The 26,925-nt window shown below is 44.4% G+C and overlaps 1 protein-coding gene across 18 annotated transcripts; it reads left to right on the top strand.

Moving 5' to 3' along the window:
- The first annotated feature begins 1,333 nt into the window (after positions 1-1,333).
- Positions 1,334-25,276, top strand: ZNF415 (zinc finger protein 415). Of its 18 annotated transcripts, none has more exons than XM_025367006.1 (6): positions 1,495-1,559; positions 6,113-6,267; positions 7,032-7,113; positions 16,849-16,969; positions 17,358-17,578; positions 23,251-25,276. In XM_025367006.1, the coding sequence occupies exons 5-6, from the start codon at positions 17,482-17,484 to the stop codon at positions 24,780-24,782; spliced, it is 1,629 nt and encodes a 542-aa protein (XP_025222791.1). In that variant the 5' UTR covers positions 1,495-1,559; positions 6,113-6,267; positions 7,032-7,113; positions 16,849-16,969; positions 17,358-17,481; the 3' UTR covers positions 24,783-25,276. The 18 variants fall into 18 exon arrangements, with proteins under 18 accessions (XP_025222794.1, XP_025222791.1, XP_025222779.1 ...); XM_025366994.1 differs by lacking the exons at positions 6,113-6,267; positions 7,032-7,113 and adding exons at positions 7,167-7,373; positions 17,934-18,056 and having other exon boundaries at positions 1,495-1,563; positions 17,471-17,578; XM_025366992.1 differs by lacking the exons at positions 6,113-6,267; positions 7,032-7,113 and adding exons at positions 7,159-7,373; positions 17,934-18,056 and having other exon boundaries at positions 1,495-1,671; positions 17,471-17,578.
- Positions 25,277-26,925: the final 1,649 nt, after the last annotated feature.

The raw sequence follows: 26,925 nt of genomic DNA, 5'->3' as shown, positions 1-26,925 counted from the left end.
TTTCCGTTGTTAGTTTCCAAAAACAATTACAGGTTGCTAATACACATCAACTGGACTGTTCAGTAGAAGCTCCTGTGTTTCCCATTATCTCTGACAGCATCCAGGGGTTCATATGGAGAAAGCAGAAAATGCTGAGGTCTGAGATTTGATGGATGGTGATGTTGGAAATGTTTTTATGTGCCCATTTATCTCAGTATATCTGCTTCAGTGAAATGTCTCTTCATAGTTCTATCCATTTTCTAATTTGATTATTTTGCTTTTTTTTTTTAAGTCATTCTAGAATTCTTTATACATTCCACATACCAGTTTTATGGCAGATATATGGTAGGCAAATATTTTCTATTATTCAGTACTGTATTAGTCCATTTTCACACTGCCATAAAGATACAGTCAGAGACTGGGTGATTTATAAACAAAAGAGGTTTAATTGACTCACAGTTCCACTTGGCTAGGGAGGCCTCAGGAAACTTACAATGATGGAGGAAGGCAAAGGGGAAGCAAGGCACGCCTTGCATGCAGCAGGAGAGAGAGCGATCAAAGGAGGAACTATCACAGATTTTTAAACCATGAGATCTGAGAACTTGCTATTATGAGAACGGCATGGGAAAACCACCTCCATGATCCAGTCACCTCCCACCAGGTCCCTCCCTCAACAACTGAGGATTATACTTGAAGATGAGATTTGATGCAGACATCGATCCAAACCATATCAAATACCTTTTCTTTCCTTGTCTTAAGTTTTTAATTTGGTAAATACCAATTGATTTTTTTTCTTTAATGAATCATGCTTTTGCTGCCATGGCTAAGAATTTTTGAACAAGCTCTTGATTCTTACGATTTTATTCTGTGAATATTTTTTTCTTTCAGTCTCTTACAGGATACCATTTTATGGTTTGATATTTTACATTTAGGCTATGGTCAATGTTGAGCTAATGTCTGTACCCTTGTGAAGTTTGAGTAAAGATGACTTCTTTTCTGCTATGGATATTAAGTTAGCTCCTCACCAGTTTTAAAAAATTCTTCCTTCCTTCAATTCCCTCGGTAACTTTGTCAAAAATCAGTTGGAAGTACCTGTGGAGGCTATTTTTGCACTCACTTATTGTATTGCATCAATCCATGTCTTTTATTGCTCCAATACCACACAATTTTTATTATCTTTCCTATATTGGTAGTCTTGAAATCCAGTGGAGTTATTCCAGACACTTTATTTTTGTTTTTCAATAACGTTTATGGATCCAGCCACTGCTAGTTGTGGATCCCCCACTGAAATCCCAGTTCCCGGACTGCTAAGCTGCAGGAGACTCCCTAGCAGGATCGGGTCCAACCTGCAGGCAAAATGCTTTTACCATAAACCGTTTTCAACTTGGTAAGTGGAAAATATTTTGGTTTCCAACATAAGTGGCCCACACAACTCTGCTTCTTAACCTTAAAACGGCGCAGGCCCCGCCCACTCCAACCACGCCACGCCTCCAGGCTGCCTGGGCTCTTCTCTCCGCACATGCGCAGTTTCCTACAGTCCCGGAAACGGATCGTGTTGGGTGAAGGTGGCGGCGCTGAGCGTGAGTGGCCCTCTGTGTAGATTAAACCTGCGCTCCCTGTTTCCCATTTCCACAGCCGATGCCCGGGGTCGCTACGGGCTTTAAAATCCCCGCACCGCGCCCTCCATCCCAGGTGAATACAGGCCTCACGGTGTGGGTCCGGAATCGCTTCCCTTTGGGTTGAAGTCGCTCTGAGGCTGCTCCCTGTCCCCGGCCCTTTGCTGCTTCCTCCCGCTTAAAACCTTTTCCTGACCCCTCCTCCAACCCCGGGCTTTTTAAAGTCCTCACCCAAGAGGTGGATTCCCGTCCTGGGCGCATCCCAGCCTCGCCCTCGTCGGCCCCTGGAGCGCAGCGCCCCAGAGCCCGCGTGCTCTGCCTGGTCCTGGGATCCTGCAGACCCCACCCCTGTCCGAAGGTGCCGTCGCCCCCCACCTCTCTCCTCCTCGTGCCGGGCCCTGCTGCTCCCCAGGCCTCCCCTGAGCCCGCGTTGGGGAGGTGCTCAGGGCCTGTCCTGTGACACCCGGTGTTCTTACCTGCCCCCCTCCACTCCCTGGAAAATGCTTTCCTCCAGAATGCAGGCATCTTACCCCAAACCCTCTTGTGAATGTGTGGGCCAAAGGGATCGGGAGAGGGACAGAGAGAGCAGTAGGAAACCTGAGACAGGGGAAAGAATGAGGGAAATCAATAAACAGATGGCAAAGTAGAGGATGGTTAGATTTTCAAAGAGACAGTAAGAGTGAAAGAAGAAGCCAAGAAAGTTGCAAGGAGAGAAAAGTAACTAGACACATTTCGAGAAAACGCACAGTATCCAGAGAGATGAAGGACAGCAAGGTAGGGCGGGTGGCAGCAAAGGGGGAGGCTCCTCACATAGAGAGTGGGAGAGAGGAGGAGGGATTTGGAGCCAGGGCAGACAGAGCAGTGTGGTGCTGGGGCAAAAAGAAGGGGCAGCCGAAGACAAGGAGAGCAGAGAGAGAACCACAGCACGGGGAGGCCTGGGATCTGGGGGTGCCAAAGAGTGGGGACAAGGGTTTGTAACAGGGAAGAGGGAATTTAACAGGGGGCGCTGAAATGGGGAACAAAGAGCCAGAAATATGTGGAGATTGGGACGATGAAAAGATTAGGAAGAAAGAGGAATATGAGGTGAAAGAAATTGCAAGACTGGAAAGAACAGGTGGAAGAGAAGAAATAGAGGAAAGAAGGGGAGAAACAGCAGGAGAAGAGAGGGGCTCAAAATGAGCAGAATCCTAGGGAGAAAATAAAGGGGAAGGAAAGAGCTAGAGAAAGAAGGTGAGAATGAGAGCTGTGTACGGAATGAGGGAGGGAAACACACCGTAATGAGGAAAGAGGAGGACCCTGGGTCCAGGTGAGTTGTGAATTGACTGGATGTGTTATCTACATTTTGACCTGTTGATTTCTGTCTTTATAAGTTTAAAATACACGGATGAAGATGAGAATTGCAAAACTCCTGCCTATTAAGGCTGGTGCATTTTATAATTACGGCATCAGAAGTTAGCTTCCACTTGCAATCCCTGTTAAGGCAGAGGGAAGTGACTTGACTCATTAATCCCACAGGTCATCCTCTTCCCCTTCCCTGGCATTGGGGCAGGGGGAGGGGAAGGGGGAGTGGGAGAGTAAAGCTGGGCAGAAAGTGACTCTGTCACTACATAGTGTCTCTTCAAAGCAGGGGTGTCCAATCTTTTGGCTTCCCTGGGCCACACTGGAAGAAGAATTATCTTGGGCCACACATAGAGTACACTAACACTGACAATAGTTGATGAGCTAAAAATAAATAAATAAATAAATAAATTAAAAATATGCAAAAAATCTCAAAATGTTTTAAGAAAGTTTAGGAATTTGTGTTGGGCTGCATTCAAAGTCTTCCTAGGCTGCGGATTGGACAACCTTGCTCTAAAGGAACATTAAAAGTGTTGAGGCCGGGCACGGTGGTTCATGCCTATAATCCCAGCACTTTTTGAGATGGAGGCTTGCTCTGTCACCCAGGCTGGAATGCAGTGGCATGATCTTACCTCACTGCAACCTCCGCCTCCCAGGTTCAAGTGATTCTCCTGCCCCAGTCTCCCGAGTAGCTGGGATTACAGGCGTGCGCCACCACGCCCGGCTAATTTGTATTTTTAGTAGAGATGGGGTCTCACCATGTTGGTCAGGCTGGCCTCAAACTCCTGACCTCATAATCCGCCCGCCTCGGCCTCCCAAAGTGCTGGGATTACAGGCGTGAGCCACTGCACCCGGCCCCAGTTTTATTTTTAAAATGATAGAGATATGGCAGGCATGGTTGCTCACGCCTATAATCCCAGCATTTTCAGAGGCTGAGACAGGACAATCACTTGAGCCCAGTTTGAGACCAGCCTAGGTAACATAGTGAGACCTTGTCTCTATAAAAAATTTAAAAATTTTAGCCAGATGTGGTGGCTTGTGCCTGTTGTCGTCCCAGCTACTCCAGAGGCTGAGGTGGGAGGATTGCTTTAGCTTAGGAGGTCAAGGCTGCACTAAGCCAGGGTTGCATCACTGCATTCTAGCCTGGCCGACAGAGCAAGATCCTGTTTAAAAACAAAAAAGGCCAGGAGCGGTGGCTCATGCCTGTAATCCCAGCACTTTGGGAGGCTGAGGCGGGTGGATCATGAGGTCAGGAGATTAAGACCATCCTGGCCAACATGGTGAAACCCCGTCTCTACTAAAAATACAAAAAATAGTTGGGCATGGTGGCACGTGTCTGTATTCCCAGCTACTCAAGAGGCTGAGGCAGGAGAATCGCTTGAACCCGGGAGGCGGAGGTTGCAGTGAGCCGAAGTCACGCCACTGCACTCCAGCCTGGTGACAGAGCGAGACTCGTCTCAAAAAAAAAAAAAAAAAGGCCGGGCGCGGTGGCTCAAGCCTGTAATCCCAGCACTTTGGGAGGCCGAGACGGGCGGATCACGAGGTCAGGAGATCGAGACCATCCTGGCTGACACGGTGAAACCCCGTCTCTACTAAAAAAAGACAGAAAACTAGCCGGGCGAGGTGGCGGGCGCCTGTAGTCCCAGCTGCTCGGGAGGCTGAGGCGGGAGAATGGCGTGAACCCGGGAGGCGGAGCTTGCAGTGAGCTGAGATCCGGCCACTGCACTCCAGCCTGGGCGGCAGAGCGAGACTCCGCCTCAAAAAAAAAAAAAAAAAAATTGGTTATGAACAGACCCTTTCAGATACTACATGATTTGCAAGTCAAGTGTACGACATCATGTGTTTCTCCCAGATATCCCCACATCCAACTCTGTTAGTTTGCTTCTGTCCCTGTGTAGCTGATCACAGCCTGGAGAAAACATACACCCAGATTTCCTGGTGTCAATTAATTCCTGCCCCGCACCTCTTCCATTCTCCTATTTTTCTATTCTGCACCTTGTCTCTGGAACTTTTATTTCTTCTTTTTGCTCATTTAAAGGCCTTGTTTTTTTTTTCACTATTGAGCCCCTGGAAGCAAAGGAAGAGATCTTTTCCAATTTACCCACCCACCTGTCTCAGGGCTTGGGATCCCTACTCGGTAGTGACTGGGAATGGTCTGTTCGTGCTCCTGGCTGCTGCTAACCCTCCAGTTGTGTACCAGACACCAGCCCCACTCATAGCCTCAGAATGTGCAATTGTTTGGATATGATTTGTTTTGCCCCACCAACTCTCATGTTGAAATGTGATTTCCAAACTTGGGGGTAGGGTCTGGTGAGTGTCATGGGAGCAGATCGCTTGCGAATGGCTTGATGTCATTCCTAGGGAGTGAGTTCTGACTCTTAGTTCCCCTGAGAGCTGGTTGTCAAAAAGCCTGACCTCTCTCTGTCTCTTGCCTCCTCTCTCACCATTTCATCTGCCCTGCTGGCGCCCCTTCACCCTCCACGCTGAACGGAAGCTTCCTGAGGCCCTCATCAGAGGCAGATGCTGGCACTGTGCTGCTTGTACAGCCTGCAGAACCATGAGCCAAATAAACCTCTTTTTTTTTTTTTTGACATGGAGTTTCGCTCTTGTTGCCTAGGCTGTAGTGCAGTGGCGCAGTCTCGGCTCACCACAACCTCTGCCTCCCGGGTTCAAACGATTCTCCTGCCTCAGCCTCCCGAGTAGCTGGGATGGATTACCAGTGCCCACCACCATGTCCGGCTAATTTCTTTTTGTATTTTTAGTAGAGATGGGGTTTCACCATGTTGGTCAGGCTGGTCTCGAACTCCTGACGTCAGGTGATCCACCTGCCTCGGCCTCCCAAAGTGCTGGGATTACAGGTGTGAGCCACCGCGCCTGGCCTTCTCCTCAACTTTCTGCTAGGACATCTAACAGGTATCTCCACTTTCAGGTGTCCAAAAGTGACTTCCTGACTCCCTAGATGCCTTCCCCTGCAGTCCTGCACATCTCAGATGAGGGCAACCATGTATTTCCTGGGACTTCAAATATATAAGATATTACATTGTAACTGTGTTAATTTATAAAGAAAATATTATATGTTTAATTAAAATGGGTGAGGAAATATATAATTTCCAAAATTCTTTTGAGATATGGGAGAAAAACGTTTGAAGGCATCTGCCCTGTCTTATCTGCCCTCCCAGGACCTCTCTGACCTCATCTCCTACCTGTATCCTCCTCTCTTCCTCTGCTCCAGCCACGCAGGTATCTTTCCTGTTCCTGGGCTGAGGTTGCTCCTGCCTCAGGGCCTTCATGTAGGCTGTCCCTCTGCTGGAACTCGCCGACCCCTCAGCTGCAGGTGCAAACACCCCTCCTTCCCCAGGTTTCTGTTCTGATATCACCCTCTCAGTGGGGACTTCTGTGACCCACCTCCCATTTAACACTCCAGCCGCACCCTCACTCCCTCCTCTGGTCCATATCACCTGCTCTGCATGCTTCTCTCGATTCTTTCTGCTTCCACTGTCTGGCCCTGATGAACCCAAGGTCCCAAGGGGAGAACAGAGTCAGAAGGTGGGCGCTATGCTGGGCTGACCCTGTTTGAGTAGAGCTCACCCCTGGCTTCATGTGGAAGTGCTGAGGTACTTTGCAGATACACTTCTTGTGCCCGCACCCGTGTCCCAGAGATTCCCATTCACATAGGTTGGGACTCACCCTTGATGATACAGTGCCCAGCATGATTCTCATCTATATCCAGCTCTGACCACCAAGGCTCTGCGCCCTTTATTTCTGAGGGCTGAGCTCAGCCTGGGAGCCACAGAGAGGGAAAGGGGGCTGGGCTCTGCATGGCGGTTGATCAGGGCTGGGTCTGCTCCCCACTGCTGCAGCGTGTGTGCGAGCTTCTCCAGGAGGGGAGAGGGTTCTGAAGAAAGGGGTCAGAAGACTCAGGTATGAGTTTTCCTGTAGGAGTTTCTTGTCCCTGGGACCACCCTGGTGCAGTGGGCAGCAGAGGACCATCTTTGCACAGGGCGAGCTCCTCCCTGTGTATGTGTGTGCCTGTCACACAAGAGGGGGTGTGTTGTTTTTGAGCAATAAAGAGCACTTTTTCTTGTTGTTGTTATTCAGCATTGACTTCTAAAGACTCTTGGCACATGAGGAAGAAACCCGGAAGAAGAGAGCAAAGGAGTCAGGAATGGCTTTTACTCAGGTAAAGAAAGATTCTGTGTGGATCATTCTGTCTTCTTCCTTTCAGAAAGGCAGGAGACAATGCATTGGAGCTGCAAATCTTCTCCGACTCTGAAGTGTCCTGCCTGACGCGTTTGCTCATATTCGCCCATGCCTTTCCTCAGTCCCTCTCATCTCTACTGAGATTCCGTCTCACTCTGACCCAGTGACATGAACTTGGGAAGAGGCTGCACTGGGCATGGTCCTGGGAAGGGCTCACACGCAGACATGGATGGAGACGGGGTGAGGGTCCCGTGGTGTCAGTGCTATCGGGCAGCAGGGATTGTTCAGGGGCCACATATGGATGTACTGTCAGCTCTCTGTGGCCCAGGAATAGAGAAGCAGAGAAGCTGCCCATGGAAGTCATGTTTTTTGTTGTTGTTGTTTGTTTTTGAGACAGAGTTTCGCTCTTGTTGCCCAGGCTGGAGTGCAGTGGCGCAATCTCGGCTCACTGGAACCTCTGCCTCCTGAGTTCAAGTGAATCTCCTGCCTCAGCCTCCCAAGTAGCTGGGATTACAGGCATGCGCCACCATGCCCAGCTAATTTTGTATTTTTAATAGAGATGGGGTTTCTCTATGTTGGTCAGGCTGGTCTCGAACTCCCGACCTCAGGTGATCCACCTGCCTTGGCCTCCCAAAGTGCTGGGATGACAGGCGTGAGCTACCATGCCTGGCCTAAAGTCACATATTAATGTAGACAAATACCTGGTAAATCCTGGAAAAGGCAGCCAATAAGGGGATCTATTTTGTGCCTGATTTTGTAATCCAGATAAAACTAGTGTATCAGTATGTCTCTGACTCCAGACTGTTAATGACTTGGAATGGAATGTAAAGTTGAGATGCAGACATCAGTACCAGAGGGCGTTTTTTCCTTTAATGACTTTGAAACATAAAGTCAATGTAGAAGTGTAACTGTAAGGCCGAACACAGTGGCTCAGGCCTGTAATCCCAGCACTTTGGAGGCTGAGGTGAGCGGATCACTGTGGGTCAGGAGTTTGAGACCAGCAAACATGGTGAAACCCCGTCTTTACTAAAAATGCAAAAATTAGCCAGGCATGGTGGTACACGCCTGTAATCTCCACTACTCAGGAGGCTGAGATAGGAGAATTACTTGAACCTGAGAGGCAGATGTTACAGTGAGTGGCGATCGCACCACTGCACTGCACTCCAGCCTGGGTGACAGGGCGAGACTCTGTCTAACAAAACAACAAAAAGTGTAACTGTAGGACTTTTTTTTGTTTGTTTTTGAGACAGTGTCTTGGTCTGTCGCCCAGGCTGGAGTGCAGTGGCATGATCTCGGCTCACTGCAACCTCCACCTCCCGGGTTCAGGTGATTCCTCTGCCTCAGCCTCCCAAGTAGCTGAGACTACAGGCGCCAGCCACTGTGCCCGGCTAATTTTTGTTGAGATGGGGTTTCACTAGGTTGGCCGCCAGACTGGTCTTGAACTCTTGACCGTATGGTCCTCCTGCCTCAGCCTCCCAAAGTGCTGGGATTATAGGCGTGAGCCATCGTGCCCGGCCAGCTGTAGGAGTAGGACTTTTTTTTGAGTCTTGCTCTGTCACCCAGGCTGGAGTGCAGTGGCGCGATCTCAGCTTACTGCAACCTCCGCTTCCCGAGTTCAAGCGATTCTCCTGCCTCAGCCTCCTGGCTAGCTGGGATTACAGGTGCACGCTACCACGCCCAGCTAATTTTTGTATTTTTAGTAGAGACGGGGTTTCACCATGTAGGTCAGGCTGGTCTCCAACTCCTGACCTCATGATCCATCCACCTCGGCCTCCCAAAGTGCTGGGATTAGAGGCGTGAGCCACCGCGCCCGGCCAAGTTTTTAAACCATTCTCAGTATTTGCATACCATGGAGATGGTGCTATTCCTGCAGGGTCTCTTAGGCATCAGATATTTTAGGCAAAAATGGTAACAGTTTTGCTCAGATATCAGAGCAGAACTCCTTTTTCACTGAAGAGGATATAGCCATATTCTTATGATATCTATTATTATTAAGTGTTATGCTGCTTTTATTTTAAACATCACACGATGTATATATTTGTTTTATGGTGAAACTCTCAGTAGAGACACATTTAGGTGCTTAGATACAGAGCATCCCTTTTCCTGTCAAGCCTTACACCCTCGCACACGTCTCAATGGTGAGCCACTATTCACCCTCGCACACGTCTCAATGGTGAGCCACTATTTTCAGTTCTGTGTGAAGAGACAGTTCAAGCCCTGTTGAAATGTGTTTAATCATTGTGAGATTTTAGAAGAAAATTTTCAGTAAATGTTTTGTTGGGGTATTTTATCCTGCAAGTTGTGAATATTTACATGTTTTCTTTTTTCTTTTTTTTTTTTTTTTTTTGAGACAGAGTCTGGCTCTGTCACCCAGGCTGGAGTGCAGTGGCGGGATCTCAGCTCACTGCAAGCTCCGCCTCCCGGGTTCACGCCATTCTCCTGCCTCAGCTTCCCGAGTAGCTGGGACTACAGGCGCCCGCCACCTCGCCCGGCTAGTTTTTTTGTATTTTTTTTAGTAGAGATGGGGTTTCACTGTGTTAGCCAGGATGGTCTTGATCTCCTGACCTCGTGATCCGCCCATCTCGGCCTCCCAAAGTGCTGGGATTACAGGCTTGAGCCACCGCGCCCGGCCTACATGTTTTCATATTAAGGAACAAGGATAGCTTGCTCCTTTTTCAAGTCAATACATCATATTGGTTCATATTTAAGGGGCAGATGTGATATTTTGTTGCATGTGTCATAGAATGTGTAATGATCAAGTAATGGTATTTGAGGTGTCTATTACCTTGATTATTTATCATTTTTAAGTGTTGAGAATATTTCAAGTCCTCTCTTCTAGCTGTTTTGAAAATATACGATACATTGTTGATAACTGTAGTCACCTTACAATGCTGTCGAACATTAGAACTTATTCCTTCTAACTATAGTTGTACTCATTAACCAACTTCTCTTTGTCCTCCCTGCCCCCACCCACCCACACACCCTTCACAGTCTCTGATAACTACCATTCTACTTTCTACCTCCATGCAATCAACTTTTTTTAGCTCCTACCAGTGAGTGTCAACATGTGAGATTTGCCTTTCTGTTCCTGACGTATGTCACTTAATATAATGACCAGCAGTTCCATTCATGTTGCTACATTCTTTTTTATGGCTGAATATACCACATTTCGTTATCCATTCACCTGTTGATAGATAGTTAGGTTGATGTCATATCTTTGCTATTGTGAATAGTGCTGCAGTAAACATGGGAGTACAGTATCCCTTTGATATACTGATTTCTTCTTCCTTGATAAATACCCAGTAATGGGATTGCTGGATTATGTGGTAGTTCTAGTTTTAGTTTTTGAGAAGTCTTCATACTGTTCATAATGGCTATACTAATTTATTTATTTATTTATTTTAATTTTCTTGAGACAGAGTCTCATTCTGTTGCCCAGGCTGGAGTGCAGTGGCACGATCACAGCTCACTGCATTGTCCGCCTCACAGGTTCAAGCAGTTCTCCCTGCCTCAGTCTCCTGAGTAGCTGGGATTACAGGTGCCCGCCACCACACCCAGCTAATTTTTGTATTTTTAGTAGAGACAGGGGGTGGTGAGTTTTGTCATATTGAGTAGGCTGGTCTCGAACTCCTCGCTTCAGGTATCTGCCTGCCTTGACCTCCCAAAGTGCTGAGATTACAGATGTAAGCCACCACGCCTGGCCTGTAATGGCTATACTAATTTACATTCCCACCAGCAGTGTGTAAGAGTTACCCATTCTCCATATTCCTCACCAGCATCTGTTATTTTTTTTTGTCTTTTTTAGTAATAGCCAGTAATAGTCTTTTTAGTAATAGTCTTTTAATAGTCTTTTTTAGTAATAGCCGGGATAAGATGATACTGTGCTTTTCTCATTCTTTGATGATTACTGATGTTGAGCATTTTTTATATACATGTGTTGGCCATTTGTATGTCCTCTTTGGAGAAAGGTCTCTTCTGTCCTTTGCCCAAGTTTTAATGGGATTATTTCTTTGTTACTTTTGAACTGTTTGAGTTCCTTGTACGGTCTGAATATTAGTCCTTTGTCAGATGAATAGTTTACAAATATTTCCTCCTGTTCAACAGGTGGCCTCTTCACTCTATGCAAAGCTTTTAGATTTAATATAGTGCCATTTATCTATCTTTGTTTTTGCCATTGATGCTTTTGAGGTCTTAGCCATAAAACCTTTGTCTAGACCAGTGTCCTGAAGTGTTTGTCCTGTTTTCTTATAGTAGTTTTATATTTTGGGGGTCTTATTTTTAAGTTGTTAATTCATCTGTGTTGATTTTTGTATATGGTGCCATATAGGGATCCAATTTCATTCTTCTACACATGGATATCCAATTTTCCCAGCGCCATTTATTAAAGAGGATGTCATTTCCCCAGTGTATGTATTTGGTGCCTTTGTCAAAAATCATTTGGCTGTAAGTACATGTGTTTATTTCTGGGTTCACAATTTTGTTTCATTTGTCTGTGTGGCTGTTTTTATACCAATACCATGCTCTTTTGTTTACTATAGCCTTGTAATACATTTTGAAGTCAGGTAGAGTGATGCCTTCAGCTTTACTCAGGATTGCTTTGATTCTTTGGGCTCTTTTTTGATACCATACAAATTTTAGGATTCATTTTTCTGTTTTTAATAAAATGACATTGGTATTTCAATAGAGATTGCATTGAATCTGTAAATTCTTTGGGCACTATGGTCATTTTAACAATATTAATTCTCACTTTGGGAGGCCAAGGCGGGCAGATCACCAGGTCAGGAGTTCAAGACCAGCCTGGCCAACATGGTGAAACCCCGTCTCTATTAAAAATACAAAAACTTATCCAGGTGTGGTGGCAGGCACCTGTAATCCCAGCTACTCAGGAGGCTGAGGCAGGAGAATTGCTTGAAACCGGGAGGTGGAGGTTGCAGTGAGCTGAGATGACACCATTGCACTCCAGCCTAGGTGACAGAGCAAGACTCTGTCTCAAAAAAGAAAAAAAAAGGGCCGGGCGCGGTGGCTCAAGCCTGTAATCCCAGCACTTTGGGAGGCCGAGACGGGTGGATCACGAGGTCAGGAGATCGAGACCATCCTGGCTAACATGGTGAAACCCCGTCTCTACTAAAAAATAGAAAAAAACTAGCCGGGCGAGGTGGCGGCGCCTGTAGTCCCAGCTACTCGGGAGGCTGAGGCAGGAGAATGGCGGGAACCCGGGAGGCGGAGCTTGTAGTGAGCTGAGATCCGGCCACTGCACTCCAGCCTGGGCGACAGAGCGAGACCCCGTCTCAAAAAAAAAAAAAAAAAAGAAGAAAAACCTAGGAATGGATTTAACCAAGGAGGTAAAAGATGTCTACAAAAGGAACCCTACAGCTGGGCACGGTGGCTCACACCTATAATCCCAGCACTTTGGGAGGCTGAGGCATGTGGATCCCTGAGGTCAGGAGTTGAAGACCAGCCTGACCAACATGGAGAAACCCCATTTCTACTAAAAAAATACAAAATTAGTCAGGTGTGGTGTATGCCTGTAATCCTAGCTGCTTGGGAGGCTGAGGCAGTAGAATCCCTTGAACCCGGGAGGTAGAGGTTGCAGTGAGCTGAGATTACACCACTGCACTCCAGCCGAGGTGACAGAGAAAGACTTCAAAAAAAAAAAAAAAAAAAAAAAAAGAACCCTACAAAATACTGATGAAAAAAAATTCAAGAGGACACAAACAAATGGAAAGACATTTCATGCTCACAAATTGAAAGAATTAATATATATATATTTTGAGACTGAGTCTTGCTCTGTTGCACAGGTTGGTCTCGGCTCACTGCAACCTCCGCCTCCTGGGTTCAAGCGATTCTCATGCCTCAGCCTCCCAAGTAGCTGGGGGACAGGCGCCTGCCCCCACACTGGGCTTATCTTTTGTATTTTTAGTGGAGACAGGGTTTCACCATGTTGGCCAGGCTGGTCTCGAACTCCTGACCTCAGGTGATGCACCTGCCTCTGCCTCCCAAAGTGCTGGGATTATAGGTGTGAGCCACCATGCCCAGCCTGCCATTCCTAGGTATTTTAATTCTTTGTAACTCTTATAAATTGATTTTGCCTTTGTGATTCCTTTGATTTTGCCCTCATGATTCCTTTTTCAGGTAGTTATTTTTGGTGTATAGAAACACTACTGATACTTGTATATTGATTTTGTAACTTACAACCTCACTGAATTGATCAGAACTAAGTATTTTTTGGTGGGCCCTTGAGGTTTTTTTAGATTAATATCATCTGTAAAATAGGACAGTTTGACTTGTTCTTTTTCAATTCGATGTCCTTTATCTCTTTTTCTTGCCTGATTGCTGTGACTACAACTTCCAGAACTGTGTGAAATAGAAGTGGTAACAGTGGGCATCTTTGAGTTATTCCAGTTCTTAGAGGAAAAGCATTCAGCTTTTTTCCATTCAGCGTGATTTTAGCTGTGGGTTTGCCATCTAGGTGTTTCTTTTTTTTTTTTTGAAACAGAGTCTCGCTCTGTAGCCCAGGCTGGAGTGCAGTGGCATGATCTCGGCTCACTGCAAGCTCCACCTCCCAGGTTCACGCCATTCTCCTGCCTCAACCTTCCGAGTATCTGGGACTAGAGGCACCTGCCACCACGCCCAGCTAATTTTTTCTATTTTTTAGTAGAGATGGGGTTTCACCATGTTAGCCAGGATGATCTCGATCTTCTGACCTCGTGATCCGCCAGCCTCGACCTCCTAAAGTGCTGGGATTATAGGCATGAGCCACTGCACCCAGCCTAATTTTTGTATTTTTAGTAGAGACAGGGTTTTACCATCTTGGCCAGGGTGGTCTTGAACTCCTGACCTCAGGTGATCCGCCCACCTTGGCCTCCCAAAGTGCTGGGTTTACAGGAGTGAGCCACTGTGCCTGGCCTGTTTGAAATTTTTCTACTTTTTTCTTGTAGGTGTTTATTACTATAAACTTCCCTCTTAGCGTTGCTTTTGCTGTATTCCATAGGTTTTGACATATTGTGTTTTCATTTTTACTTGTTTCAAGTTTTTTTTTTAATTTCCCCCTTAATTTCTTCCTAGATCCAATGGTCATTTAGGAGCATGCTGTCTAATTTCCATGTATTTGTACAGTTTTCAAAGTTTCTCATGGTATTGATTTCTAATTTTATTCCATTGTTGTTCTAAGAAGATACTTATTAAGATTTTGATATTTTAGGCCGGGCACGGTGGCTCACGCCTGTAATCCCAGCACTTTGGGAGGCCGAGGCGGGCGGATCACGAGGTCAGGAGATCGAGACCATCCTGGCGAACATGGTGAAACCCCGTCTCTACTAAAAATACAAAAAAACTAGCCGGGCGAGGTGGCGGGCGCCTGTAGTCCCAGTTACTCGGGAGGCTGAGGCAGGAGAATGGCGTGAACCCGGGAGGCGGAGCTTGCAGCGAGCCGAGATCGCGCCACTGCACACCAGCCTGGGCGACAGAGCCAGACTCCGTCTCAAAAAAAAAAAAAAAAAAAAAAGATTTTGATATTTTAAAAATATGTTGAGACTTGTTTTGCGTTCTAATATATAGTCTGTCTTGGAGAATGTTCTATATGCTGATGCAAAGAATATATATTCTGTACTTGTTGGATGAAATGTTCTGTAAATATCTCTTAGGTCTGGCTAGTCTAAAGTGCAGTTTAAATTCAGTGTTTGTTTGTTAATTTTCTGTCTAAATCAGCCGTCTAATGCTAAAATCCCTATTATTAGTTTTGGAGTATATCTCTCACTTTAATAATATTTGCCTTATATGTCTGGATGCTCCAGTGTTGGGTGCATATATGTTTAGAATTGTTATATTCCTCTTATTGATCTCTTTATTAGTATATAATGACCTTTTTCATCTCTTTTACTGTTTTTAACTTAAAGTTCATTTTGTTAAGTAGAGGTACTCCTGCTTGCTTTTGGTTTCATTTGCATATAATACCTTTTTTCATATTTTCACTTTGAGTCTATTTGTGTCTTTACAGTTGAGATGAGTTTCTTTGAGTTTCTTTCTTTTTTTTTTTTTTAGATGGAATTTTTTTTTTTTTTTTTTTTTTTTTGATGGAGTCTCACTCTGTCACCCAGGCTAGAGTGCAGCGGTGCAATCTCGGCTCACTGCAACCTCCACCTCCCAGGTTCAAGGGATTCTCCTGCCTCAGCCTCCCGAGTAGTTGGGACTACAGGCGCATGCCACCACGCCCGGCTGATTTTTTGTTTTTAGTAGAGACAGGGTTTCACCATCTTGGCCAGGCTGGTGTCGAACTCCGGACCTTGTGATCCACCCGCCTCGGCCTCCCAAAGTGCTGGGATTACAGGCGTGAGCCACCACACCTGGCTGAGATGAGTTTCTTAAAGGTAGCACATAGTTGGGTTATATGCTTGTATCAGTTTAGCCAGTCTATATCTTTTATGTGGAAAGTTTAAACCATTTATGTTAAGTTCATTATTGACATGCAAGGGCTTGTTACTGTCACTTTGTTCATTGATTTCTGGTTGTTTTGTATGTTCTTTGCTCCTTTCTTTGTCTAACTGTTTTTCATTGTGGTTTGGTGGTTTTCTATAGTGGTAACATTTACATTTGACTCCTTTCCTTACTTGCATGTTAGCTCTGACAGTGGGTTTTATAGTATTGTGTGTTTTCATGATGGCCAATATTGTCCTTTTGCTTCTAGATGTAAGGATCCCTTAAGCATTTCTTGTAGGGCCAGTCTATTGGTGAAGCATTCCCTAAGCCTTTGCTCCTCTGGGAAAGACTATTTCTCCTTTTTATGAAGGATAATTTTGCTGAGTATAGTATCCTTGGCTGGCAGGGTTTTTGTTTTTGTTTTTGTTTTTCTTTCAGCACATTGAATATATCATACCATTCTCTGTTGGCCTGTAAGGTTTCCATTGAGAAATTTCCTGTTTTATGGAGCACCCTGTGTAAGTGACCAGATGCTTTTCTCTTGCTTTTTTTTTTTTTTTTTTAGAATTCTCTTTCTTTTTCTTTTGACAGTTTGACTGTAATGTGCCAAGGAGAAGACATTTTTGGATTGTCTCTCTTTGAGAATCTATGAACTTCCTGTATCTAGGTATCTAAACCTTTTACTACACTTAGGAAGTTTTTGGTTATTATTTCATTAGATAGGTTTCTATCCTTTTCATTTTCTCTCCACCTTCTGGGACACCAAAAATTCAAATATTTGGTCACCTTATGGTGCCTGCCCCATATGTCACATAGGCTGTGTTCATTCTTCTTTATTTTTGTCTTTATTTTTGTCTGACTCGTTTATTTCAAAAGACCTGTCTTCAAGTTCTGAATTTTTTTCTTCTGCTTGATCCCTAGTTCATCATGGAAGTTTTCAGATGTACTTTGTACACACATGCCTATAGTCCAGCTACTTGGAAAGCTAAGGTCAGAGGGTCACTTGAACCTGGGAGATTGAGTCTGCAGTGAGCCATGATCATGCCACTGCACTTTAGCCTGGGCAGCAGAGCGAGACCTTGTCTCAAACAAAAAAAAAAAAAAAAGAAAAAGAGAGAGAGAGAAAAAAAAAGCACAATTAGGGAGAGATGTATACTCAAAAATGCCTTAGTGTGAGTTTATCAGAACACACACTTCAATTAAATCTATACTTAAAATTCTCTTTTATTCTTATTTTGTGTGAAGATGGTAACTCCCTTCATAACCCCTTGGTGAAATGTGTTTATTATTTTAGGGACAGTTGACATTCAGGGACGTGGCCATCGAATTCTCTCAAGAGGAGTGGAAATGCCTGAATTCTACACAGAGGACTTTATACAGGGACGTGATGTTGGAGAACTACAGGAACCTGGTCTCCCTGGGTGAGGATTATTTTCTTCCAGAAGTCAAAATCTGCCCTTGGTATCTTGCCATTTTCCCTTGTGTGCCTCTTGGGAGCCCCTGCATTGCCTGACTGAGTTTGAGGCCTTGTTGACTCTGAAATGAAAAGCTCCATAATGTGGACTCTGGGGTTCAACCATCCCCTTTTTCCAGATGTTCTGACCCCTTCCTGATACAACAGTGGTGGTTCCAGAGCTGAAGTATCCATGAAAGCTTATAGTAGACTTCTGAAATACTCACTTCTTGTTTTCTACCCCTGTACTTTGATTCAGTAGTTCTTGGAGGGGAGCTAGATATTTGCATATTGCAGTCTTCCCTAAGCATTCAGAGTAGGCATTCAGTGAAAGAATTTGTGAAATATTTTCCTAGATCCATCTGTGATATTCTCTCTTCTTATCCAAGCAAAGGGCTGAGATTCTTGAAAAGCCACAGCACATCATGTTCCATTCATTTCATAAGCAGGAAATTCTCTTCTTGACCAGAATATTATCTCATGTGGGAGCACAGGAAAGAGCCCTGGACCATGGAAAGCCAAGTGCAAATAGCAAGAAAACCAAAAGGGTGGGAATGGATCAAAGGTGTGAAAATAGGTAAGACCTCAGATGCGGGGAGGAGAAGCCACACCATTAAATTATGTTTGGAAACTCTCAGCCAGTGGGAGAGTTCTATAGGAAAACAAATGTTTATATCCTGTGAGCTCTTAGAGGAAATTTTAAACTTCCCCTACTTCTGCCTCTGCCCTTGAGACGTGTCATGGATGATCCTTTCGCTGTCCAGTGGGGGCTGCAGCTCAAACAGAGACAAGTGGAAGTACTTATTATGATGGACAACATTGCCCTCTGACTTCCGTGAACTCTCTGGCTCCTTTACTCTGAGGGGTCCAGGAGGGGCCATATCACAAGGTCTGCTTCTCCCTTGGTCTCTCCTGTTCTTTTTTTTTTTGAGACGGAGTTTCGCTCTTGTTGCCCACGCTGGAGTGTGATAGCGCAATCTCAGCTCACCGCAACCACCGCCTCCCGGATTCAAATGATTCTCCTGCCTCAGCCTCCCGGGTAGCTGGGATTATAGGCGTGCACCACCACACCTGGCTGATTTTGTATTTTTAGTAGAAACGGGGTTTCACCATGTTAGTCAGGCTGGTCTCAAACTCCCAACCTCAGGTGATCCACGCACCTCGGCCTCCCGGAGTGCTGAGATTACAGGCTTGAGCTGCTGTGCCCTGCCAGTCTCTCCTGTTCTTGATGCCCACCTGATGCTCAGTTCGCTTTCCATATAGATCAGAGCTGAGGCCTCCACAGTCCTGATGCTTGGAACTGTCTATGCTCCACCTCATTTCCGGTGTTTGGAAGACCTGCGCAGGAGATGGGAAACACTGGCTGCTCCTCCTTTGCATCTGAGGCCCTGGGAGCTGCAAGGAGCTGTCTCAAGCCCTTTGTGCCTGTTGTGATCCCTCAGCCATTTCTTCTCTTCTGCTTTTGCCACAGTTCATGGGTGTGTGGACCCGGGAGGGGGTTGGATCTTCTGAGACTGTTACTCAGCAGAACTGTAAGAACAGTTGACAGGTCTTCACTGGGATCCCCTGTCCTACACAGGGAGTATATCTTAGTCTTTCAGGCTCTTAGCTTAGGATCCATCTATAGGCAGAGCAGACAATCCCATCTCAAGATCTTTCAAAATCCAGCTTCATACGTTGTATTTTTCTCTCTTTTCCATTGGTCTCACTACTATATGAATGTAGAAAAACCTTGGCTCTTCCTGATTTTGTTTTCTCTTAAGTTTGCATGATTTTTCCTCTGAAAACCGACTTTGGGTCAGGTGCGGTGGCTCACGCCTGTAATTCTAGCTCTCTGGGTGGCCGAGGTGGGTGGATCACCTGAGGTCAGGAGTTCAAGATCAGACTGACCAACATGGTGAAACCCCATCTCTACTAAAATACAAAAATTAGCCAGGCATGGCTGGGCGCGGTGGCTCATGCCTTGTAATCCCAGCACTCTGGGAAGCCAAGGCAGGTGGATCACCTGAGATCGGGAGTTCGAGACCAACCTGGCCAACATGGTGAAACCCCGTCTCTACTAAAAATACAAAAATTAGCCAGGCGTGGTGGCGTGTGCCTGTAAGCCCAGCTACTCAGGAGGCCAAGGCAGGAGAATCGCATGACCCCACGAGGCAGAGGTTGCAGTTAGCTGAGATGGCACCACTGCACTACAGCCTGGGTAACAGAGGGAGACTCCATTTCAAAAACAAAACAAAACCCGGCTTTTGATATACACCCCCCTAGGGTCTGTCATTTGTTTGTATTCCTGCTGTGATAACCAACCTATAGGTTATGCATACCTTCTCCTGGAGTCTCTTATGGAGGGTGTTTATGTGATAACAGGAAATTTGTGAGGGAAAACTCTCTGACTAATATAATTGAATAGCCTCCTGCTACATGTAGAGATGCGCCTTAAAGCGCTGAGCAGAATTGTCAGCATGGCCCAGGATATGAGATACAAAATATCAGGCGAGCCTGATTGACAAGTGTTTCCAGCTGTCCTTCGAGTTTTGAGGAGCCTCACAAAAGTGTATCTGAAGGGCACTGTGACCGTGCTGGACACTTAAACTAATGATCATCTCCCCTAAGCCAGCAGTCGGTGTGGGATGTTCTCCTAGCGATGACATTGTCCAAGTTCACAGCATCATATGTGTGAGGCTTTTGACTAAACTATTGTTCACGCCGTATTTGTTCATTTTCCATCCTGTGTGCTCCATTGTTCATTCTCATCAACAAACCTTTGTTCAGCCTGGGTTCAATTTGTTGTAGGTTCAAACCTACAACAAATACAGCGTTGACACATCACATCTTGTGGAGGGAGCTTGTGAAGCTGAATGGTGCCTTGGTTTCTTCTCATTTGTTGTTTTTTTGCTTCACACCGCTGTAATGCCTCGGTTTTTAAAGTCCAGTGTCATTTGTTTAAGCCACTACTACTTTCATCTTGTACATTTACATGTGGTATAGATGAACACCTTTTTCATTTAGTCATAAATTCTGTATTTTTTGAGATACTTTTTTTTTTTTTGGAGATGGAGTTTCGCTCTTGTCACCCAGGCTGGAGTACAATGGCACAATCTCAGCTCACCGCAACCTCCGCCTCCCAGGTTCAAGTGATGCTCCTGCCTCAGCCTTCTGAGTAGCTGGGATTGTAGGCATGCACCATCACACCTGGCTAATTTTGTATTTTTAGTAGAGACAGAGTTTCTCCATGTTGGTCAGTCTGGTCTTGAACTCCCGACCTCAGGTGATCCACCCACCTCGGCCTCCCAAAGTGCTGGGATTACATGCGTGAGCCACCGCGCCCGGCCCCAAGGTCAGAATTGTAACTGTCCTAGTGGAATTATATCCCACAGACATGCATGCACAAATTTTCCTCCTACACTCCCTTTCCTCCCTCCCCTGTGCTCTTGCCCTTTCTCTCTCCTATCCTCACATGATACCTTGATCTGCATGGAATATACTGTTGCTTTTTAGCATATTGATTTTGTATTCCTGAACACCCCAATTTCCACAGGACTTCTTCACCCTCCACACTACTTACAGTATGCAAGACTAGATGCTACTCAACCGCTTTGTAAGTCAGGATCTGCCTAAATCAGTATGTGTAGGAAGTGATGACTCACGTACCATTATCCATGAGAGCTGACTGACTAGATGTGTTGGTGGTGTAGTGGTGAGCATAGCTGCCTTCCACGAGAGCTGACTGAATAACACTATTACCAACACAGTCCAGCTCTTGTATCTCCTTTTCTTCATGTGCTCCTTGCCTGGGTGCATTCTTGCCGTGACTGATAGTTTTCAACACTGCACATGTCCACCCAGGTTTTCCGTACTGCCTGGTTGGACATGTGCTTAAAAACATGTCTGGTGGCCTGGCGCAGTGGCTCACGCCTGTAATCCCAGCACTTTGGGAGTCCAAGGTGGTCGGATCACTTGAGGTCAGGAGTTTGAAACCAGCCTGGCCAACATGGTGAAACCCCTTCTCTACTAAAAATAAAAAAAAAAAATTAGCCAGGCATGGTGGCAGGTGCCTGTAATCCCTGCTACTCGGGAGGCTGAGGCAGGAGAATTGGTTGAACCTGGGAGGCAGTGGTTGCAGTGAGCCGAGATCATGCCACTGCACTCCAGTCTGGGCGACAGAGTGAGACTCTGTCTCAAAAAGGAAAAAAAAAAAAGTCTGAGCCTCGTGGCCCAGGATTTAGTCCTGTTTTTCTCTCTTATTTTCTGTAAAAATTGAGATTAGATACATGAATACTGTGAGCCTAATGTCTTTATTTGAAAAATAATAACAATTTACCTGAAAGTTTTTAAAACAAGGTGGTGGTGTGTGATTACTTGGAATATTGCATGTCTTATAGTAAAGTCCCAAAGTTTCTTTGTTTAATAAGATTGATCAACCTTCTCTGATGATTGTGATGAGATTGTCCTTTTTCTGTCTTATATAACTCATCGTGCCATAAGAAATATCACAGGCGGGCCAGGCACGGTGGCTCACACCTGAAATCCCAGCACTTTGGAAGGCTGAAGTGGGCAGATCACCTGAGGTCAGGAGTTCGAGACCAGCCTGGCCAACATGGTGAAGCCCCATCTCTACTAAAAATACAAAAATCAGCCAGGCATGGTGGTAGGCGCCTGTAATCCCAGCTACTTGGGAGACTGAGGCAGGACAATCACTTGAACCCAGGCGGCAGAGGTTTCAGTTAGCCAAGATTGCCCCATTGCACTCCAGCCTGGGCGACAAGAGCGAAATTCTGTCTCAAAAAAAAAAGAAAAAGAAAGAAATACTATAGGCTAGGAGAACTAAACCACAGAAATTTGTATCTCCCAGACCTGGAGGCTGGGAAGTCAAAATTAAGGAGCCAGGTGAATCAGTTCCTGGTGCAGGCCCACTGCCTGGTTTACCCCAGCCATCTTCTGACTGTCCCACATGATGGAAAGGGCAAGATAAAACGAGCTGTTACATCTCGTCCTGTAAGGACATTAATCCTATTTTTGAGTAGTCCAACCTCATGACCTAATTATATCCCAAATGCCCCATCTGCAATGACATTACACTAGGGAATAGGACCTTAGCATATGAATTTGGGCCAACATATTCAGACCGTAGAGACTGCATTCTATTTTGTTTGTTTTTATTTTTCAGTCCGTTCTAAACATTGTGTTCTCTGATTTCAGTTAATAAATTTGCCAAGTTATGTGTGTTTTGTGGTCGATGAACTAGGTCACGAAAGGACAATGCATATGTAGGGAATTGCTTTATTGACTGGCTGTTTGTTGTATAAGTGCAGGTGTGAAGTCATAATTGTGATTTCGGACTTTGTTCTTCACTCCTTCTTTATAATGCTATGTATTTACCTGACCTCATGCATCAAATGTCAGAGAGCTTAACATATATTCCGGTTCACAGATCGTGTGCTGGTTCTGAAGTAGTACTTGTTTTTTTCTTAGGGGAGAATTATTTACAGGCTATAACTTTGTACAAGTGTAGTTACTAGTTTTTGGTTTGCTGGTTTTATCATGGGTTACTACAGTGTTTTATTAATTAATTGTTATGATTGACAGATGATGGGTTTTTAGTAAGTTTCATGCAATATAACTGCCATGCATCACTCATTAATGTCAAAAATGCCTGATCTGGGTGGGTACAGATAGTTTCATAACAGGTATTCAGAAAAATTAGCTATTTTTAACAATGTTTTATTAATTTTTTTCTCATTTTGTCAGTGCTATTACTGTTTTGCAATTCAGAATTATCATTTATGTACCTTATTCCATAAGTTTGTTGCGGCTTAGTTACCATTATGATATATTGTGTAGCACTTTTTTCACGTATATGGGCACGGTAAATATGCTGTAGCTAGGTAAAATGTAATATTTATTTCCTTTCAACAATGAGACAGCCATGTATTTTCTGCCAATCGGTGTGTACTTTGTTGTCAAGGTGAAAAAATACTCCTTTCAGGGCTAACATAGGTTTGAACAATGTGTTTTGGTCATAGGATGTTTGAAACTGTCCTTCCCTAGAGTTCATTTGAATTACATATAATCACCCTTTTTTTTAACTAAAGAATGTGATTCCTTTGTGTTCCTAAAAAGTAAAGATCTTGATTGGGAAGTTTTATAACTCTGTTGTGTATAAATATTGCTTTTTGTGTAATTCGGTTATTCAGTATAAAATATGTATATACTGTCTCTAATTGGAAACCTGTGGTTTTTTATTTCTTATAGATCTCTGTCGTAACTGTATGATCAAGGAATTAGCACCGCAACGGGAAAGTGACAGAGAAGAAGTATTCCACACAGTGACATTGGAACAACATGAAAAACATGACATTGAAGAGTTTTGCTTCAGGGAAATGAAGAAAAAAATATATGACTTTGACTCTCAGTGGAGAGATAATGAAAGAAATTACAACAAAGCGACTATGGCCCCAAAAGAAAATCTTACTTGTAGAAGAGACCAACATGATAGAAGTGGTATAGAAAACAAGTCTATTAAAAATCAGCTTGGATTAAGCTTTCTACCACATCCCCCTGAACTGCAGCAATTTCAGGCTGAAGGGAAAATTTATGAATGTAACCATGTTGAGAAGTCTGTCAACCATGGTTCCTCAGTCTCAGCACCCCAAATAATTTCTTCTACCGTCAAAACCCATATTTCTAATAAATATGGGACTGATTTCGTCTGTTCTTCATTACTCACACAAGAACAGAAATCATGCATTAGGGAAAAACCTTACAGATACAATGAGTGCGACAAAGCCTTGAATCATGGCTCCCACATGACTGTACATCAGGTAAGTCATTCTGGAGAGAAACGATATAAATGTGATCTATGTGGCAAGGTCTTTAGTCAAAAATCAAACCTTGCGCGTCATCGGAGAGTTCACACTGGAGAGAAACCATACAAATGTAATGAATGTGACAAAGGTTTCAGTCGCAACTCATGCCTTGCACTGCATCGGAGAGTTCATACTGGAGAGAAACCTTACAAATGTTATGAATGTGACAAGGTCTTCAGTCGCAATTCATGCCTTGCACTACATCAGAAAATTCACATTGGAGAGAAACCTTACAAGTGTAATGTGTGTGGCAAAGCCTTTAGTGTGAGGTCAACACTTAGCAACCATCAGGTAATTCATAGTGGCGAGAAACCTTACAAATGCAATGAATGTGGCAAGGTGTTCAGTCAGACTTCAAGCCTTGCAACTCATCAGAGAATTCACACTGGGGAGAAACCATACAAGTGTAATGAATGTGGTAAAGTCTTCAGTCAAACTTCAAGCCTTGCAAGGCATTGGAGAATTCATACTGGAGAGAAACCTTACAAATGCAATGAATGTGGTAAGGTTTTCAGTTATAATTCACACCTTGCGAGTCATCAGAGAGTTCATACTGGAGAGAAACCTTACAAGTGTAATGAGTGTGGCAAAGCCTTTAGTGTGCATTCGAACTTAACTACCCATCAGGTCATCCATACTGGAGAGAAACCTTACAAATGTAATGAGTGTGGCAAAGCCTTCAGTGTGCATTCAAGCCTAACTACCCATCAGGTCATCCATACTGGAGAAAAACCTTACAAATGTAATGAATGTGGCAGATCCTTTAGTGTGCGCCCAAACCTCACTAGACATCAGATAATCCATACTGGAAAGAAACCTTACAAATGTAGTGATTGTGGGAAGTCCTTTAGTGTGCGCCCAAACCTCTTTAGACATCAAATTATCCATACTAAGGAGAAACCTTATAAAAGAAATTAGTATGGCAAGGTCTTCAGTCAAAGTTTAAATCTTGTGAGTCATCAAAGAATTTATACCAGAGAGAAACCATACAAATATAATAAATGTGGCAAAGTTTTCAGTCACAATTAACTCTTACACAGCATCAGAGAATTTCATTCTCAAGAGAATCCTTACAAGTATGGCAAACCCTTCATCACGAGTTCAGGCATTCATTGATGTCAGAGTCCATGCTAAAGAGAAATCATATAAACCTAAGTATGTGGCAGAGGCTTCATTTAGGTCTTACAACTCACTAGATATCAAAATGTATATACATCTTTTTATATTTTGTGCATGTTGAAGCTATTAACCAAGGATCAAAACTGTAAAACATCCAAGGATTTATGTGAGGAATAATTCAATCTAGTGCTGATAAACTTTTCATAGACATTGTAGAACAACTGCAAGTTCAAATGTGTTAAAACTCATACACAACATGATATGTATTAAAGGTTACAGGATGTTTGAAGTCACTGGTTATCTCCAGATTTTAAAATATTTTATTTATTTATTTTAGGTGTCTTGCAAGGCTACTACTTTATATTTTAGGATTTATGACTTTCAACCTAAACCTTGAAATCTGTTGATATGCTTCCTTACCTGCCTTTCATGGCGATGTCTGGGAAAGAATCAGTAAGATGGAAGGGCTCACTGCATTAGATGAGGATCATTTCTATTCAAATTCTTTGAAGAATAAGGACTCTGCCCCAAATTACCAAGCATGGGGGCAGGCAGAGAATAATGCAAAAAGATGATATTGATCATCATCCTCATTGTGTTCAGGGTGTTCTCCTGACAGAGGGCACTTTGGGTTACAGGAAAGAGATGACCTACAAACTGACCATGAAACAGAGCAGACCACGACCGGGCGTGGTGGCTCACACCTGTAATCCCAGCACTTTGGGTGGCTGAGGCGGGTGGATCATGGGGTCAGGAGTTCAAGACCAGCCTGGCCAAGATGGTGAAACCCCGTCTCTACTAAAAATACAAAAATTAGCCGGGCGTGATGGTGGGTGCCTGTAATCCCAGCTACTTGGGAGACTGAGGCAGGAGACTGTCTTGAACCCGGGAGGCGGAGGTGGCAGTGAGCCGAGATTACACCACTGCACTTCAGCCTAAGTGAGAGAGACTGCGTCTCAAAATAAGAGCCGACCAAGACCTTAGACATTTTGATTTGTGGGAGGAGCGTAATGGGTTATAAGTGACTGATTCTATAGTGGAAATAATTCAGGGGAAAATGGTGGCTACCTTCTGCATGGAATGGCCATCGCTGTTGTACAGCCAAGATTGAAACCACGATAGAAACCACAACCTCAAAGATAAACCACAATACCATGTTACTAATTAGGATTCACATTTACTGCTGTTATTACATTTTGCTACCGTTTTATTCAGAATGTATCACAGATCTCGTGTGCTAATTAATAAAATCTAATTTTTGCATAACTATGAATGCATCATGTTCTTTCTACCAACATAGTTTTATCCCACCTTAGTAGGTTATACTTTGTAACAGACGATAACAACACAGCATTAGACTCTTAAGGCTGAAAGATAGAACCATTTTTTTTTCTTGGAATTAAATAGAAAGTTGGGAACATACACATAGAGTGCACTTGAGTTGTTCTCCACATGCCCTGCCTCAGGATACTTATGTGAATATAATGAAAATCCCAAGAAAGTTATTTTACACCATGAAAGCTGTATCACTCTTTTTTTTAATTTTTATTTTTTGAGACGGAGTCTTGCGCTGTCACCCAGGCTGGAGTACAGTGGCACAATAGCTCACTGCAAGCTCCGCCTCCCGGGTTCAAGCGATTCTCCTGCCCCAGCCTCCCGAGTAGCTGGGATTACAGGCACACGCCACCATGTCTGGCTAATTTGTGTATTTTTAGTAGAGACAACGGTTCACCATGTTGGCCAGGCTGGTCTCAAACTCCTTACTTCAGGTTATCTGCTTGCCTTAGCCTCTTGAAGTGCTGGGATTACAGGCGTGAGCCACCGTCCCTGGCCAGCTGTATCACTCTTGGTGACTATTGCACCATATGATTATTTTTCTACATGCCTCTTGTGTGTCAGGTAAGACCCAAGGAGTACACCTTGATTTACATGAAGGGAAAGT

The sequence above is a fragment of the Theropithecus gelada genome, chromosome 19, assembly GCF_003255815.1.
Source record: "Theropithecus gelada isolate Dixy chromosome 19, Tgel_1.0, whole genome shotgun sequence".
Lineage (NCBI taxonomy): Eukaryota > Metazoa > Chordata > Mammalia > Primates > Cercopithecidae > Theropithecus > Theropithecus gelada.
This window is presented reverse-complemented; position numbering and strand designations above follow the sequence as displayed.

Excerpts from the sequence above, each read along its gene's own strand:
- ZNF415 (XM_025366994.1), top strand. The coding sequence starts at position 7,302 with ATGAACTTGGGAAGAGGCTGCACTGGGCATGGTCCTGGGAAGGGCTCA. Across the intron at positions 7,374-16,848 it reads CAGACATGGATGGAGACGGG|TTGACATTCAGGGACGTGGC; the intron begins GTGAGGGTCCCG and ends TTTTAGGGACAG. Across the intron at positions 18,057-23,250 it reads CCGGGTAGCTGGGATTATAG|ATCTCTGTCGTAACTGTATG; the intron begins GCGTGCACCACC and ends TATTTCTTATAG.